This window comes from Crinia signifera, chromosome 8 (genome assembly GCF_055691185.1).
Source record: "Crinia signifera chromosome 8, ASM5569118v1, whole genome shotgun sequence".
Lineage (NCBI taxonomy): Eukaryota > Metazoa > Chordata > Amphibia > Anura > Myobatrachidae > Crinia > Crinia signifera.
This window is the reverse complement of record NC_139224.1, coordinates 97,845,318-97,861,033: the sequence shown is the minus strand read 5'-3', so window position 1 is coordinate 97,861,033 and position 15,716 is coordinate 97,845,318. Positions and strand designations below refer to the sequence as shown.

Below are 15,716 nucleotides of genomic sequence, written 5' to 3'. Positions count from 1 at the left end.
GTAAATGCTGGAGCACCATCTGTCGTTATACAAACAAGCTTGTGAAGAGGGATATTTTCTGAAGAAAATCATTTTTAATCTCTGTAAAAAGGTCTTATCCTCTTGTGCATTTTTTTAATGGAAGAATTTTTCAAAAGTTCTTCTTTAGTACTAAAATTATTAAATACCATCCTTACAAATATAGACAACTGAGATATGTCTGTTGCATTATGAGACTCATCCAGCTGTAACGAAAAATAGCAGCACTCGTTCAGATCATTTTTAATTGACTGACAAAGATATCTGACATATCAACTCGTCTCATAACCATATTGGCTGAGAGTGGTGTGCTTCTAATGGCAGAAATTATTTCAGATTTATTTTTTAAATTGTCAAACAACGCATCTGCAGCTTCCAAAAAAGCTTCTTTAATGATTTCTCCATCCTCAAATGTTTTTTTTTGTTCTTAGCAATTATTTGTGCCACTCGAAAAGAAGCAATAGTTACAGATGTGTTTTTGTTCCTAATTTTAGTGAAAACTGATTGCTGGCCAGTTAGTCCTTTTTTTATTTGTCTCCCTTTTTCTTTTATTAAGTTACTCTTTAACGGGAATTGATGATTAGGACACTAATTTTACTGAACCGCACACTGTATTTGCAGGTAAGCCAACGGATGATGTTTCTTGATCTGTATTTGCAGGTTACACAGCGGATGACGTTTCTTGATCTGTATTTGCAGGTGACACAGCGGATGACATTTCTTGATCTGTATTTGCAGGTGACACAGCGGATGACTTTTTCTGGTTTGTATTTGTAGGTGAGATAGTGGTGAGACATCAGATGACTTTCCAGGTTGATATTTGCAGTTAACAAAGTAGTTAGACTACGGTCGACGTTTCTTGTTCTATATTTACAGGTGACTCAGCTGATAACTATTGCTTGGTATTGCAGGTGACACAAGCGGATGGCTATTACTTGGAATTGCAGGTGACAAAAGCGGATGACCTATTGATAAATAAACTTTTTTTTTAACACATAATGCCCTCAGCAGTGCCATATATACACAACTTTGGTATGCGCACACAGTACCACTAAGTAATTTTTTAGACTTTCACCACTGGATGGGGGGCATTGTTTATCTGGCACTGTTGGTGGCATGTGTATATCTGGCATTACTGGTGGCATGTGTATATATGGCAATGCTGGGTGCGCAATGCTGGGTGCGCCAAAAAATGAGGCTTTGCCAATGAAAATGGGGGCGTTATACACATATGACCCCAATCGTGCAGTCCGTGATGCCCATTATACATATGCCCCACACCTTGATGCTCATTATACATATGCCCCACACTGTGATGCTCCATTAAACATATGCCCCACACAATGATGCTCCATTATACATATGCGCCACACTGTGATGCTCCATTATACATATGCCCCACACCATGATGCCCATTATACATATGCCCATTATACATATGCCACACACCGTGATGCTCATTATACCTATGCCACACACCGTGATGCTCATAATACGTATGCCACACACGTGATGCCCCATTATACATATGCCACACACCGTGATGCTCCATTATACATATGCCACACACCGTGATGCTCCATTATACGTATGCCACACACCGTGATGCCCCATTATACATATGCCACACACCGTGATGCTCATTATACATATGCCCCACACCGTGATGCTCCATTATACATATGCCACACACCGTGATGCTCATTATACCTATGCCACACACTGTGATGCTCATTATACATATGCCCCACACCTTGATGCTCATTATACATATGCCACACACCGTGATGCTCCATTATACATATGCCCCACACCTTGATGCCCATTATACATATGCCCATTATACCTATGCCACACACCGTAATGCTCCATTATACCTATGCCCCACACCGTGATGCTCATTATACCTATGCCACACACCGTGATGCTCATTATACCTATGCCACACACCGTGATGCCCATTATACATATGCCCCACACATGATGCCCATTATACATATGCCACACACATGATGCCCATTATACATATGCCACACACATGATGCCCATTATACATATGCCCCACACTGTGATGCTCCATTATACATATGCCACACACCCTGATGCCCATTATACATATGCCCCACACCCTGATGTCCATTATACATATGCCCCACACCGTGATGCTCCATTATACAGCAGTGAAAGCAATGCATTACCTCTGTGGAACTTCCAGCCGGCATCTCTTCCCCAGCTCAGCCTCTGCTTTTTCAAGGCCTCCAGACTCACTTACAATGACTAATACAAGCACTGGCTGTGCCTGTGTTTCCTCACAGGCCGGCGGGAGCGCACGTGTCTCAGACGGGCTGCGGGTGCGGGAGTCACAGGCAAATTGAACTATGGATGCGCACTGCACAAAGCCTGTGCCCTCAAATAGCCAGCACACACGCACACAGTTTTAAGTGACAGTTACCAGATCCGGATCGATTTGGGAGGCCCAAGTGGAGCAGCGGCGGTGGCGACAAAAGAGCGCAGCATGAAGGAGAAGACCTCTGGCTGCAAAGAGAGTCACTTTACAGCCGGAGGTCACTTTCTTGTGGCGTTGACCTCCTGCCGCCAAGCGAGAACCGCTACACGTCGGCGGAGCAGCAGGAGGTCATCTATAGCCATGCATTTGACCTACTGCCAAACACTGAGGAACAAAACACATCGGAGCTCATCCGAGATACTGCTAATCACCCGTGAAGCTACCTGTCACTAGCGAATCCGTCCCCACACCTTGATGCTCATTATACATATGCCACACACATGATGCCCATAATACATATGCCCCACACTGTGATGCTCCATTATACATATGCCCCACACTGTGATGCTCCATTATACATATGCCACACACATGATGCCCATAATACATATGCCCCACACCGTGATGCTCCATTATACATATGCCCCACACTGTGATGTTCCATTATACATATGCCCCACACTGTGATGCTCCATTATACATATGCCCCACACTGTGATGCTCCATTATACATATGCCCCACACTGTGATGCTCCATTATACATATGCCCCACACTGTGATGCTCCATTATACATATGCCCCACATGAGATGCTCCATTATACACATGCCCCACTCATGATGCCCATTATACATATGCCACACACCTTGATGCTCATTATACATATGCCCCACACATACATATGCCCCACACCGTGATGTTCCATTATACATATGCTCCACACGTGATGTCCATTATACATATGCCCCACACCGTGATGCTCCATTATACATATGCCCCACACTGTGATGCTCCATTATACATATGCCCCACACCATGATGCCCATTATACATATGCCCATTATACATATGCCACACACCTTGATGCTCATTATACATATGCCCCACACATATGCCCCATTATACATATGCCCCACACCATAATGTTCCATTATACATATGCTCCACAAGTGATGTCCATTATACATATGCCCCACACCGTGATGCTCCATTATACATATGCCCCACACCGTGATGCTCCATTATACATATGCCCCACACTGTGATGCTCCATTATACATATGCCACACACATGATGCCCATTATACATATTCCCATTATACATATGCCACACACCGTGATGCTCATTATACGTATGCCACACGCAGGATGCCCATTATACAGCAGTGAAAGCAATGCATTACCTCTGTGGAACTTCCAGCAGCACCTCTTCCCCCAGCTCAGCCTTTGCTTTTTCAAGGTCTCCAGACTCACTTCCAATGACTAATACAAGCACTGACTGTACCTGTGGACCGTGATGGTCAGGGGTGTGGTGGTGTTTCCTCACCGGGAGGCAGGCGGGAGTGCACGTGTCTCAGACGGGCTGCGGGCGGGAGTCACAGGAAAATTGAGCTATGGATGAGCACTGCACGAAGCCTGTGCCCTCAAATAGCTAGCACACAAACACACAGTTTAAAAAAAAAAAAGAAGCAAAGTGACCAGATCCGGATAGATTTGGGAGGCCCAAATGGAGCAGCGGTGGCGCACAGCATGAAGGAGAAGGCGCAAAATCTCCCGCTGGAAGTCACCTTACGCCGCAAGAAAGTGACCTCCAGCTGCAAAGAGAGTCACTTTACAGCCGTAGATCACTTTCTTGTGCTGCCAAGCGAGAACCGCTATACGACGCCGGAGCAGCAGGAGGTCACTTTTTCTATCTAGATTTAAGGCCTAGTGTGTATAGGCCAGAGATTGCCTACTAGCGATGATGCGCGCTCCCACATCATCGCTAGGAAAGTGGTTCATCTGCTGGTGAAGATGGGTGATTTTTCCTCCATCATCGCCGTGTGTGTGTACGCCTGCCTGGCTGAAAGATTAGACACTTTCAGCCCGACGGGCCGCCCAGCTACCCCCCCTTCGCCTGTCATACTCACCCAGCTGGTCCGCGCCGCCCCGTTTGTCACCTTCTTTCTGGCTGGCTGGCTGCTGCTGCTCCTGCTCTCCGGCCGTCAACACACCCTGTGATGCAATATTGTGTGTCCTCCTCGGGACTGTGGGTGAATGTAAGAGTATCAGCGCCCACATTGTGGCATAAATATTAATCAGACTGAAGTCAATATTGACCAGTAATAAGCTAGGGGAGGCTGCAGAAATGTAACTGGGATGCCGTCTGCAGTTACCTGAAAAGAAAGATGTTATAATGTAACATAATGTAGGTGTATATCTAGTACAATGCCGATATTACTAATGGGTTGTGTGAAAAGGCAAAGAGGATGGGCTGTTACAAAAAGCTGTGTAAGCCCATATGGTCATTTAGACCTTTAGACTGAAGAGTGTCTAGTTTAAAGATCCACTCTGCTACAACATTATTCAACAACCGGACCTGTGATCCGGAAGTGATTGGTCCCCATCTGATTGGGAGATGACCCGGAAGCTATTGGTCTTTATTTGACCTATAAATTTCTTTTTCTCTTTTTTCATATATGTTGATATAGAATTACAATATGAATCTTTGAATTATGTAGTTTATTATGATGTTATTGTCTCCGAGTAAGTTTAGTGCATATTTTTATATTTTTTGTCAATGAACCCAATGTGTTATGCAAATGAACCTATGGGAAGTTAGGTATAAAAATGGCACCCATAGACCTAAACAGACACCTTGATAAAGCAGTAAGTAGCACTGCGAAACGTGTTGGTGTTTTCTTTTTCTGGACCCCTCTTGCTTCAAGGAAAATCCTTATACACCAAAGGGCCCGCCCCACCTGCTTATTTCTTCTGATCGGATCTCCGTACTTCTGGAAGTCTCTTGCCATTAAAACCTTGGATACCTGACCACTCGTAGCAGTGAGGACTCCCGATAAGGCTAATTCCATCTGTGCCATCGGTTGTAGTCCATCTCAACAGCTTCAGGATACCACCAAGTGGCCAATAAGGACTCCTCCAAAAGCTTTCCCCAGGATCAGAGCAGGTTCTATCATCCTTGAAATTGGTTACTATTCATTTGGGCCCATTCAAACATCTTTTTAAAATGTTTTACCATATGGTTTTTTAAAAGTGTTGTTATTGTTTTTAAAATATTGTATTCTTTTTGCCATTAAATAATACTGTGACATTGGTAAAATTCAGTGCTGCTTTCTCTTGTTCATTTTATTTATTTTTTTTCCACTCTGCTACAAGTTGGAGTAATCTTTTAGACCTTTTGCCCCCTCTGATGGAAGCGGAGGCATGGTGATGATTTTGTACTTAAGTGTCGCCATGGAATGTTTTTTTCAAGGCGAAGTGCCTTGCCACCGGTTGTTCGCTGCTTCCTGAAAGCAGAGCAGCCCTGATGGCACTTCTGTGCAGTGCCATCCTGGTTTTGAATGTACAGTCCGTTTTGCCCACATAATGTAGGCCGCAGGGGCAGTATAGAACATAAATAACAAACCTGGTGGTACATGTAAGTGGCCATTTAATTTTGTATTTGTTACCCGAGTAGGGATGCACCAACTCTTTGCAAGGGGTAAGGTAGCTGCATTTGGGGCATCCCACGCACCTGTAACAGCCCACCCTCTGGGTTCTGAATGGTCTAACTGTACTACTGAAACCCGTGATGTCAGTCTTTACAAGGCATGAGCTTGGTGTTTTTAAGCACTGCTAACCCTGCATAAAAAAAATTAGCATGAAGATAAAGTGGTGCTGGCCAGTGACTTGTGACTGGAAGGCAAAGAAATCTCATGAATCCTAGAATGTAACCACTTCTGGGGAGCACAATCCAAGAACTCTATGAAACACTCCTGGTAACACCAAAATACCAAAGTGACCATTATATAGCAAGACAGTCTTTTTCCATTTCAATTTCCTGAGTTAAGACTTTGTCTTAAGCGAAGTACACACTATAAAATCACCAGGCACTTCAGGCGACATTTGAAGGGACTGGTATGATAAATGTTAAGTGCAGGATTCTCAAACTATTTTTCTCTGTGATCCTGTCAGACAATTATTACCGGACCCCATTAAGTTACCGCAGAATGGTTTCCACATGTGTGGTCAGCAGAGTTCTCTTCAGATTAATTGCATTAGCTTTCTTTAATCAAACCTCCTGTAATATGTCATCCCTGTAAATAATGCAACTGCCTCTTTGTGGTCTGTACTACAGTATTCTTTTACCAGAAGCTTAGAACATCCATTTGCGTACCATGGTACCCAAAGTATTTGGTCTATATTTCTAGTTAGCAGTTTAGCATGCTTAAAGTCTGAATAAAGTTTTTAATGTGCCCTTCCCATGAGTACTGTAGAGAAGGACATCATCCAAATAGGCGACCACATAAAATTGATGTGGCTGCAGAACTTCATCAATATGTCAGGGAAATGATGACTTTCTGCTTACGAAAGTGAGGGAGTGAAAACTAGTCCCCACCCCCCCACAAACACCACTGGAGATCCTTGCTAGCGCTCATTAGCCTGTTGCTTTGTGCTGTGTTTTTTCCCCTATGGCTGTCTCCACATGCACGACATGTTGCTACTATTAAGAGATCTACTATACAGCCCAAACCACAGCAAAAGAAAGAGCTTGTTCTCTGCTGTGGTGAATGGTCAGTGACACCTGCAGCTGTCTGAATCAATATATGCAGTTATCGAAAAAGTCCGTGCCATTGGCCTATGTTCTTGATGCTCATATGGTTGTTATGTGTCTCTAATACCCCTTTCAGACATACGCTAAAATCCAGGGATTTTTCACGAGCATAATCCAGTGACTAGCCTTACATCTGAAAGGCTGTTCCCGGGATTTTAGTCTACTAAAATCCTGGGTCCTGCGCACCTGTAATTTCCTGGTGCGCAATTGGTTTAAAATCCCGGATGGTATGTCTGAAAAGAGTGTTTTGGCACACTATGAGTGGATCATGCTTTTTCAATGTTCAAAAGATGTTTTTGGATTCTAGTTTTTAAAGTCATAGTTGTTTTCCCAACTTTTTGGGATTTGCCCAATCTAGTAAATTTGACATATTTTTGATTGCAGTTTGTTACTATTATATATTTTTTCTTTCAGTCTATAGTTTCTTTTCTTATTTTTTTCCCCGTTACAATAAATTATCAACATGGAGGCTTAATGTGTGCAGATTTCCAGATATAATTCATTGTATCTCTCTTTAAACTTTATTCATGAGTTTTGTTGTTTCTTTGTATGCATCTGAATTGTCCCTTAGGAATGTTGTTTATAAAAAATATTATGGTTTTGGTTGAACCGGTGACGGATCTGGAACTACAGTTTATAATCAAATCTCTTTTAAAAGGTAAATCTCCCGGACCTGATGGTTTTTTTAGTGGAATATTATCAGCTCCTTTCCCCACACTTAATACCACACCTACTGATATCATTTAATTATTTTTTAAAGGTCATTCCCCTCCGCCGGGTTTTAATGAGGCGAGGACTGTAGTTTTTCCTAAACTGGGTAAGGATCCGACACTGGTTCAATCATACAGGCCTATCTCACTACTGACCAAGATCTTTAAATATTTTCAAAATTGATAGCGCAACTTCTTCCAGGTATCTTTCCTCGAGTATTACACCCTGCACAATGGCTTTTTAGGGGTCTTACCTCTGTACACAATGTTCGCATGTTACTGGCTGCTATGATTCATAACAAGCAAGTTACTAATAAAAGGCGATTGTGGTCAGCTGTGTTTCTGACAAGGCCTTTGATAGGGTGTCCTAGCCACACATTCTGAGGGCGTTACACGCACAGCAATTTGGCCCACAATTTAGTGGTGTATTTTGAATGCTCTACGCTCAACCTACAGCTTTTCTTACTGTTAATGGGGTTAATTCCCCATCATTTGTGCTTAACAGAGGCACTAGACAAGGCTGTCCCCTCTCCTCCTTACTCTATAATTTGGCCCTAAATCCTCTAATACGCACTTTTAGTGATTCCACTTGGAAGGGACTTTGGGTTGGGGGACACAAGATAAAGGTCTCTGCTTTTGTGGATGACCTTCTATTATATTTTAGTGACCCAAAATTGTCTCTTCCCCCTTTACTCAAAACCCTAACTGATTTTCAGGATATCTCGGGCTTCCTTGTAAATGTAGACAAAACTGAAGTGTTATATGATGTTGCTAAACAGGAATATAGGGGGACTTTCCCTTTTAAATGGGCAAGGGATGTCTTGATATATTTGGGTTTGAGAATTCCTACTTTACCATATAGCATATATGCCACTAGTATGCCACACTTTATTCAACAAATGTTGGCTGATTTTGAAAGGTGGGAAAACCTTCCTATTTCGTACCTAGGTTGTTGTCAGTTTTATAAGATGGTATCTTTTCCCTGTTTATTATACCCAGTCCATATGCTGCCCTTTTTGATGACTCAGAGAGATGATAGAATTATAGATAAGGCACTGACCAAGTTTGTTTGGGCTGGTAAGCATAGAATATCTCTATTTAAATTACAACAAGCATTTAACTTGGGTGGACTTAATGTCCCATGTATAAAGGATTATGCATCAGCAGGCAATTATAAATACACTCTGGACTGGCTAAGGGGTGGAGACAATTTTGTATATGGAGACCTTGACCAAGCTTTTAGTCCTACTTATGATTTGGTCTCCTCACTGCATACACCGCATGTTCATCTTCCCTCCTCTGTGGTAGGAAATCGCTTACTTTCCACACCATGCCATGGAGGACATTGACGAAATTACAAGGTTTGTCAGTTACTAACACTTTCTTTTTACCCCTACTCTAAAATCCTGTTTTTCAACATGGGGACTTTTTCAACATGGGGACTCATGGGGTCGTTCGGTCTTGGCATCTCCAGGGTCTACGTCTAGCACACCAATTTATTAATGAGGACTGTTCAATGGTTCTGCCTCTGTCCCAGCTTAGGGATACCTTTTCCTTTTTTAGATTTTCCTTTATTTATCTACTTCCAGGTTAGAAGCTGAACCAAATTGCTATCTAATCTTGACCGGTAGATAAATCTAATCCACTTGATGCTATCGTAAGAAGAAGGTCGTTTTCCCATTTTTCCACATCTTTCTTGTATATGCATATTAGATGTACACTAGATTTGGCTAAGATCTATATTGGTTTGGCAAAATGGAAATGTGTTCCCTGAAATCGTTTTGGGCCCCAATTGGTCCTTTTTCAAGGTGTGGAGTCGGAGGACATAGTGAACACTATGTCCTCCGACTCCACACCTTGAAAAAGGGCCAATTGGGGCCCGAAACACATCGGTGAGACAGAGGAGTATCCTACAACACTGATCCCTTGGCCCTATTTTCCATTCTTTCTGGCACTAACCTTTTGTCTCTCTACCAGGGTGAGCATAGGTTATTTGAGGTTTTCAGTGATAGGAGTCTATCCATCTGGCTGTTTTTTATTGGTGTGATATTTTTTTTGGGATTGCTGGAATAAACCTTTTTACTGATGAAAATTACCTGGATTCATGATACTTCACTGATGGTGATTGGACTTGGATTAAAGAAACCTTTTGTTGAACATAGGGCACCATACTACGGTGAGCCTTCTTTTAATGGGAATGGGAGACATGTAACAGAGAAGCTAGTATCTGTATGTCCATTTTGGGGGTTGGTATCCCTGGATGATAGACTGTGCAGCAGTCTACTAGGCGTGGCTATACCCTTTGCAATAATCTGTTTCTTGCCTTACGTTCTTATACCAGATGGACTCGACTGAATGTTCACTAGATGCAGAATCCAGAGCCCCCCATTTTTTTTATATATTTGTATCCAGGAATTTAGTTACTTTACTGTACCTCTGTCCACTAGGGAAAAGGTGGTCGGTCAGGTTGTACATTTAACAACATGGTATAACATGGAGGTGATGAAAAAAGGTGCTCCCCCATTTTAAATAATTTAGCTACGTTGCTAGCTATAAGCCGTTTGTTGTTCTCTTGCATGTTTTGTCTCTTACTTACGATTCCATGATTATTGTAATTTCATCTGCTACGGTTATGTACTGCTAACTCTCCTACTTGTTTTGACTACATGCAACATCTTTGTATGTTATGTGTTTTTGTTGTAGTAAACACATTTTAAAAAATATATATTTCGGTAACAACTGTTGGGGGTTATATTCCTTGAAGTGAGTCATAGTTTGAATGTTTGCATTCCATATATAATGTAAAAGTCCAGAAAATGTAAATCCTTTTAGAAATGGGATTTGGTGTAAATTTGAGAATATTATTATTTCGGTTGCTGTTTTCCAAAAAGCTCCAAGAGAATAGTCAAATCGCTAATCCATAGAATGATGACATCATCAATATAACATTTCCAGAGGACCAGATTTGTGCTGATAGGGTGGTTGTTGTATATGTATGTACCCTTCCATTTTTCTATGAATGACATTGGGTAACTAGGCTCAAACTTTGTCCCCATTGCTGTTGCTTGTATTTGTAGATAAAAATGGTCATATAATTTGAAGTAATTATGAGCTAAAATCAATACTCTGAAATAATTACTGGTGTATATAAAAAAGATACCTCTTATACCAACAATCTAGTCCTATTCCCATTTGATGGTTTCAGAACTTTCTGTAAAATCCCTAAAAGTGGTCGGAATCCCATATTTTTATAATAGTTTATCCACATAATTTCATAATTCTTTGTATCTGGAATAGGATCCCTTACCAATCGAGTGTCCAGGTGGATTTATAGCACCTTTTGTGTATTTTAGGGGGAAAAATAAAAGTAAGAGATTTTTATATTTCTTATTCATAAATTAAAATTTGTGTTTATTAAGGACTCCATTATCCTTGTTTCAATAAATTTGTGAGTTCATATTTAAATATTTATTTAGTAGGGTCATTCGAGAGGTGTTCATAAGTATTTTCATCTCACAACAATGTATGTGTTTCCTTCCTATGTACATCCATAGGGTTTTACAGCTGAAGAGAGGATAAAGCCGCGGCTCCCAGGAAGCGGCCAGCCGGTATAGGAGGAGTGGGTAGGTAATGGCAACAGGGTCCCAAAATGCATGCAGGTGTCTGGTGACCCGCTTCCGGAGCTGCGGCTGGTAAGGGGGGCAGGCACCAGCTGACTGTGATGTCGGTTAACACCGCTCCACCAGAAAGCCTGAAAACCATAATGGAATTAGCTAAGGGCAGAAATATGGACTATAAGTTATCCACGAGTGGATTTTGGATCCAATCGTTTTATTCATCTGCCTATCCTCTAAACCAGCAGTCTGTAGTGTCCCCTAGGATATAATGGAAAGCTATTGATGCCAATTTAGGAAATTGGGAATTAAAACACCCAAATTATAGTTGTGTTAATTTTTACCAATATTCAAGTGAAATTAGCCAAATGTTGTGGCCTTTGGTCATGGAAAACTTTACAGGAAGTGACATTATGACTAATTGAATTTGGCTCTTAAATTGGATAGAGCAAAATGCTTGTGGTACACAAACTACCACAAGCAGGACACAGATTAAATGGTCATGTAATATCACCAACAACAGGAGCAACAATGGTATTTCTTTTTAGATGATAAAGGTAAGAAATACATTGTAATTATGCAATGGGAAACCAGTAAAGTACTTGGTGGAATAGAAAGCATTAATATTGGTAGGAATTGGATAATGCATTAACACTTCACAAGTCACTATTAAGCCCTAATGCACAGAATGCTGATATAGAGACCATATAATTGAAATAATAAATTAGATAATTCAGGGCTTCTAACATGTAATGAGAAAACCTATCAGAAACATTTTTAGGAGCTGAACAGAGAAAAATATAATAAACATGCAAATACTGTATATTAATAGCGGTAAGGAAAGCGTGTTTTCATGTTCGTTTGTATTTTTTACTGAGATTCGTTTAAGGGGATGGAATAAGAGGAATAATTAATTCAAATTAAGGGGAATGCAGATTGTATTAAATTCAAGGACTATGATCAAATTAGACACTGATCACATTGTCAAAAATAAATAAAAATCTAATTAATTACCCATTACATAATAAATATACCATTTCAGTATAGGGAATGCAACAACAGTGTAATATAGATTATAATTAAGTGAGTCCTCGTTATATTGCAACCTACTCTGGAGCAGGCCCTAAATTCCCACACCTAGAAAGCATGATACATACTAAATATGTTTGGCTGCCTCATGTAATTTCGAGGCCAGGAAGCCTAACTTGTTTTGGGGGGTCTATTCTCCCAGCCCCCCCATTGTTAACGCCACGATCAACGCCAACTGGAAGCGTGGCAAGTGCAGTGAGCGGGGCGGTGGTATGCGTCCTCCAACCTTTTCATACCCTTACTATCCACGTCGGTGTGGAGTTGATTGTATATAGTGTGGCGAGCGCAGCGAGCCTGAAGCGTGGCGAGCGGACGCACATTACTTCACATGTATTCCGCGTACCCTTGCGGGGCTCGCTGCGCTCGCCACACTATATAAAATCAACTCCACACCGACATGGATAGTGGGGGTATGAAAGGTCGGAGGATGCGTACCGCCACCCCTCGCGGGCTCGCTGCACTCGCCACGCTTCGGGTTGGCGTTGATTGTGGCATGGCGTTCGCCGCCCCTCGCGGACTCACTGCGCTCGCCCCGCTTCGGGTTGGCGTTGATCGTGGCGTTAACAATGGGGGGCATTTCACATACTAATTAACCATCATGGTGGGTATACAATTAAAAATTGTAATGGCATGCGATGCGATTTTAACATTGTATGGGAACGTCTTAAAACACTTAAAATCGGGTCTGATCGGGTCCCATCGCATACCTTAAGTTATGGTAAGCGATGGGACCCGACCGGCGCCGTGCTAGGAAACAAGTACCAACTTATATTAATAAATAGTGGAGATTTAGTTCATGAAATGATCAATGCATTTAAGCCTGCAGCTCCCTTCACGGGACCCCATTTTCTGCAGGTCCTAACACTATTGCTCAAAATGGCTACAATACACATAGCTATCACATCAATGTTTGATTCCAGGCATGCTATCTGGTCTAAAGCTCACAGCAGACTATGCTTTTATAGGTGAGCAGTTACCAACACACCTGTCACTAATCATCTAGGGAACTGGTTAACATAAGCTATGAAATATAGGTTAAAACAGGGTGCATGAGAGAATGTGACCACAATAAGACTAATTAATCTAATAAACAATACACACTGAACATATCTATCATGTCCCTCCTTTCGCTTCTCTGCTCCATCCATTTTGTGATGTAGGCCGAAAAAGTAAGTCTAGCGCTACAAAGTCTAATATATAAGATACAGCTCTAAAGACCCGTGCTGCTGTTCTGTCGGGGAGTGCTCAACACCCCAAATGCCAGAAAAGTAAAACCGATAAAAACAGATCTGTGCATATTATACTTTTTTTACATATATACTTTTTATAATTAATAAATACTAATTATTAATTAACTATAACCTATGCGCAGTTCTGTTTTTTTCTGATGTACCATTTTAGTTGCCCTTCTTTGTATGGTCTTTAATGTATTAATATCCTTCTGGAGTTATGGCCTCTAGAACTGGACACAGTGGCATTATTACTTTTTTCTTTCTGCTGCTGATTCCTTTCCATATGCAACCAAACATCTGATTTGCCTTCCGCATTGCTTTGTTACATTGCTTAACTGCCTTTAAATCGACTGAAATAGTGTCTCCTAGATCCCTTTCCTTCTCGGTAGTTTCCAATACAATGCTATTCATACTATTGTACTATACTACTTTTGAGACCCAAGTTCATGGTTTTGCATTTTTTGGCATTAAACTGTAATTGCCATTTCTCTATCTAGATGATCAACTATTTGTTTTCCACCTCCAGGTGTGTCTACCCTGTAGCATACCTTTGAGTCATCAGCAAAAAGGCATACTTTCCCTTCACTACCATTTGCAATGTCAGCAATAAAGATATTAAAAACCACTGCTCCAAGTACAAATCCCTGGGGCACTCCACACCTAACAAATATATCTCATGGATTATGATAATATTCTCATAAAGTGCTTGGTACCTCTTATAAGATGCGGATTGTCCTTTGAGTTACTAGGAGGCTAATTTGTATTATGACATTCTCTCTATAGTATACATTTGGCAAACCATATATAGCTGTGTTTGTTGTGCCAAGGATTTTATTCAGAACAAAAGGGTAATGGAAGACAATTTTGTTTTGGTTCCATTGTGTATGGAAAGGGGATGCAGCAAAACACAAAGTTTGATATTTTTTCTGTTGGTTCTAGTCTCCAAAGCCCTAAAATTAAAAAGGGTAGAAAGCCAAATTTGGGCAGGGTCGAGCCATTAGATACCCATATGACAACGATCATAGACACTCTGCACCAAAAATCAATGAAGCTTTGTTTTTGTGAGCCAAATGAATGACGTAAAGACATTGTAGTCTGAGGCTTCATGTATTCTTCTGGCCATGATCTTATAAGTGGGTGTAGACATTTATAAGGCCGTCTGGTTTAGGGATAGAGGTAACTTATACATTAATCAGAAGTATAGCATTAATCGGCTAGTGGGGATGAGGGCGTAATAACTACATTATATTGTGTTTATTGCATTTATCGTAGAAAGCATGGCCGCTCCTCCCCTGGTACTTGTGTGGCCGCAGTGCTGTGAGGCAGTAATACTAACCATTACACCATCCATACTGCCCGAGTTTGATTCTAGATCAGGAACTTTGTGTGGAGTTTATATGTTCACCTGTGTTTTCTTCAGTTTCCAAGGTACTTCCACAGTACAAAAACAGTGATCGATTAATTGGTTGTTGACAAAAACAATAACTGTAGGAATTAGAGACTTTATACTGTAAGCGGGGCACAGACTGAGGTGAATGGCATATATTCTCTGTAAAGTTCTGGGCAGTTGGTTGGGCTGTATACATAATTTATGGCAATAATAGCCCTATTCGGACGTAAAACAAATATAAAGGACTTTGTGCCATAGTTCTACTTAAGTAAAATCACATCTCATGGGGGGCATTGCATTTTTATACATTTGGTTTCATCTAAGTGCCCAGTGCACTATGAGCACATTCCCGCTGGTAGTCTTGAATGTAAGAATGCTGGAAAAGAAAGAGAAGGGTGGTCAGACGCACAAAACCTGGTGCGATTAATAGTTAATGAATAGTCTAGGTGGCCCCCTTTAATTTCTTTATCTCCTAGTATATCATAATAGAGTATAAATCAATATACACATAAAAATTAACTTTTATCAAAATTCATAAAAAATGCAAAGTATAAAAACAAACA

The 15,716-nt window shown here is 41.1% G+C and overlaps 1 protein-coding gene across 9 annotated transcripts in view; it reads left to right on the top strand.

Moving 5' to 3' along the window:
* The window catches only part of CLCC1 (chloride channel CLIC like 1), a 112,229-nt gene that overhangs the window by 75,238 nt on the left and 21,275 nt on the right, over positions 1 to 15,716 (top strand). For 3 of the 9 annotated variants that reach the window (XM_083156836.1, XM_083156837.1, XM_083156843.1), the window contains one exon: positions 679 to 781. The exons of 2 other annotated variants lie outside the window; for them this stretch is intronic. In XM_083156836.1, coding sequence (XP_083012962.1) covers positions 679 to 781 — 103 coding nt within the window. Of the gene's footprint in view, positions 1 to 574; positions 611 to 678; positions 782 to 11,382; positions 11,452 to 15,716 lie in introns of those variants that run through there. 4 more of the 9 variants (XR_014454424.1, XM_083156838.1, XM_083156839.1 and 1 more) reach the window with 4 other exon arrangements.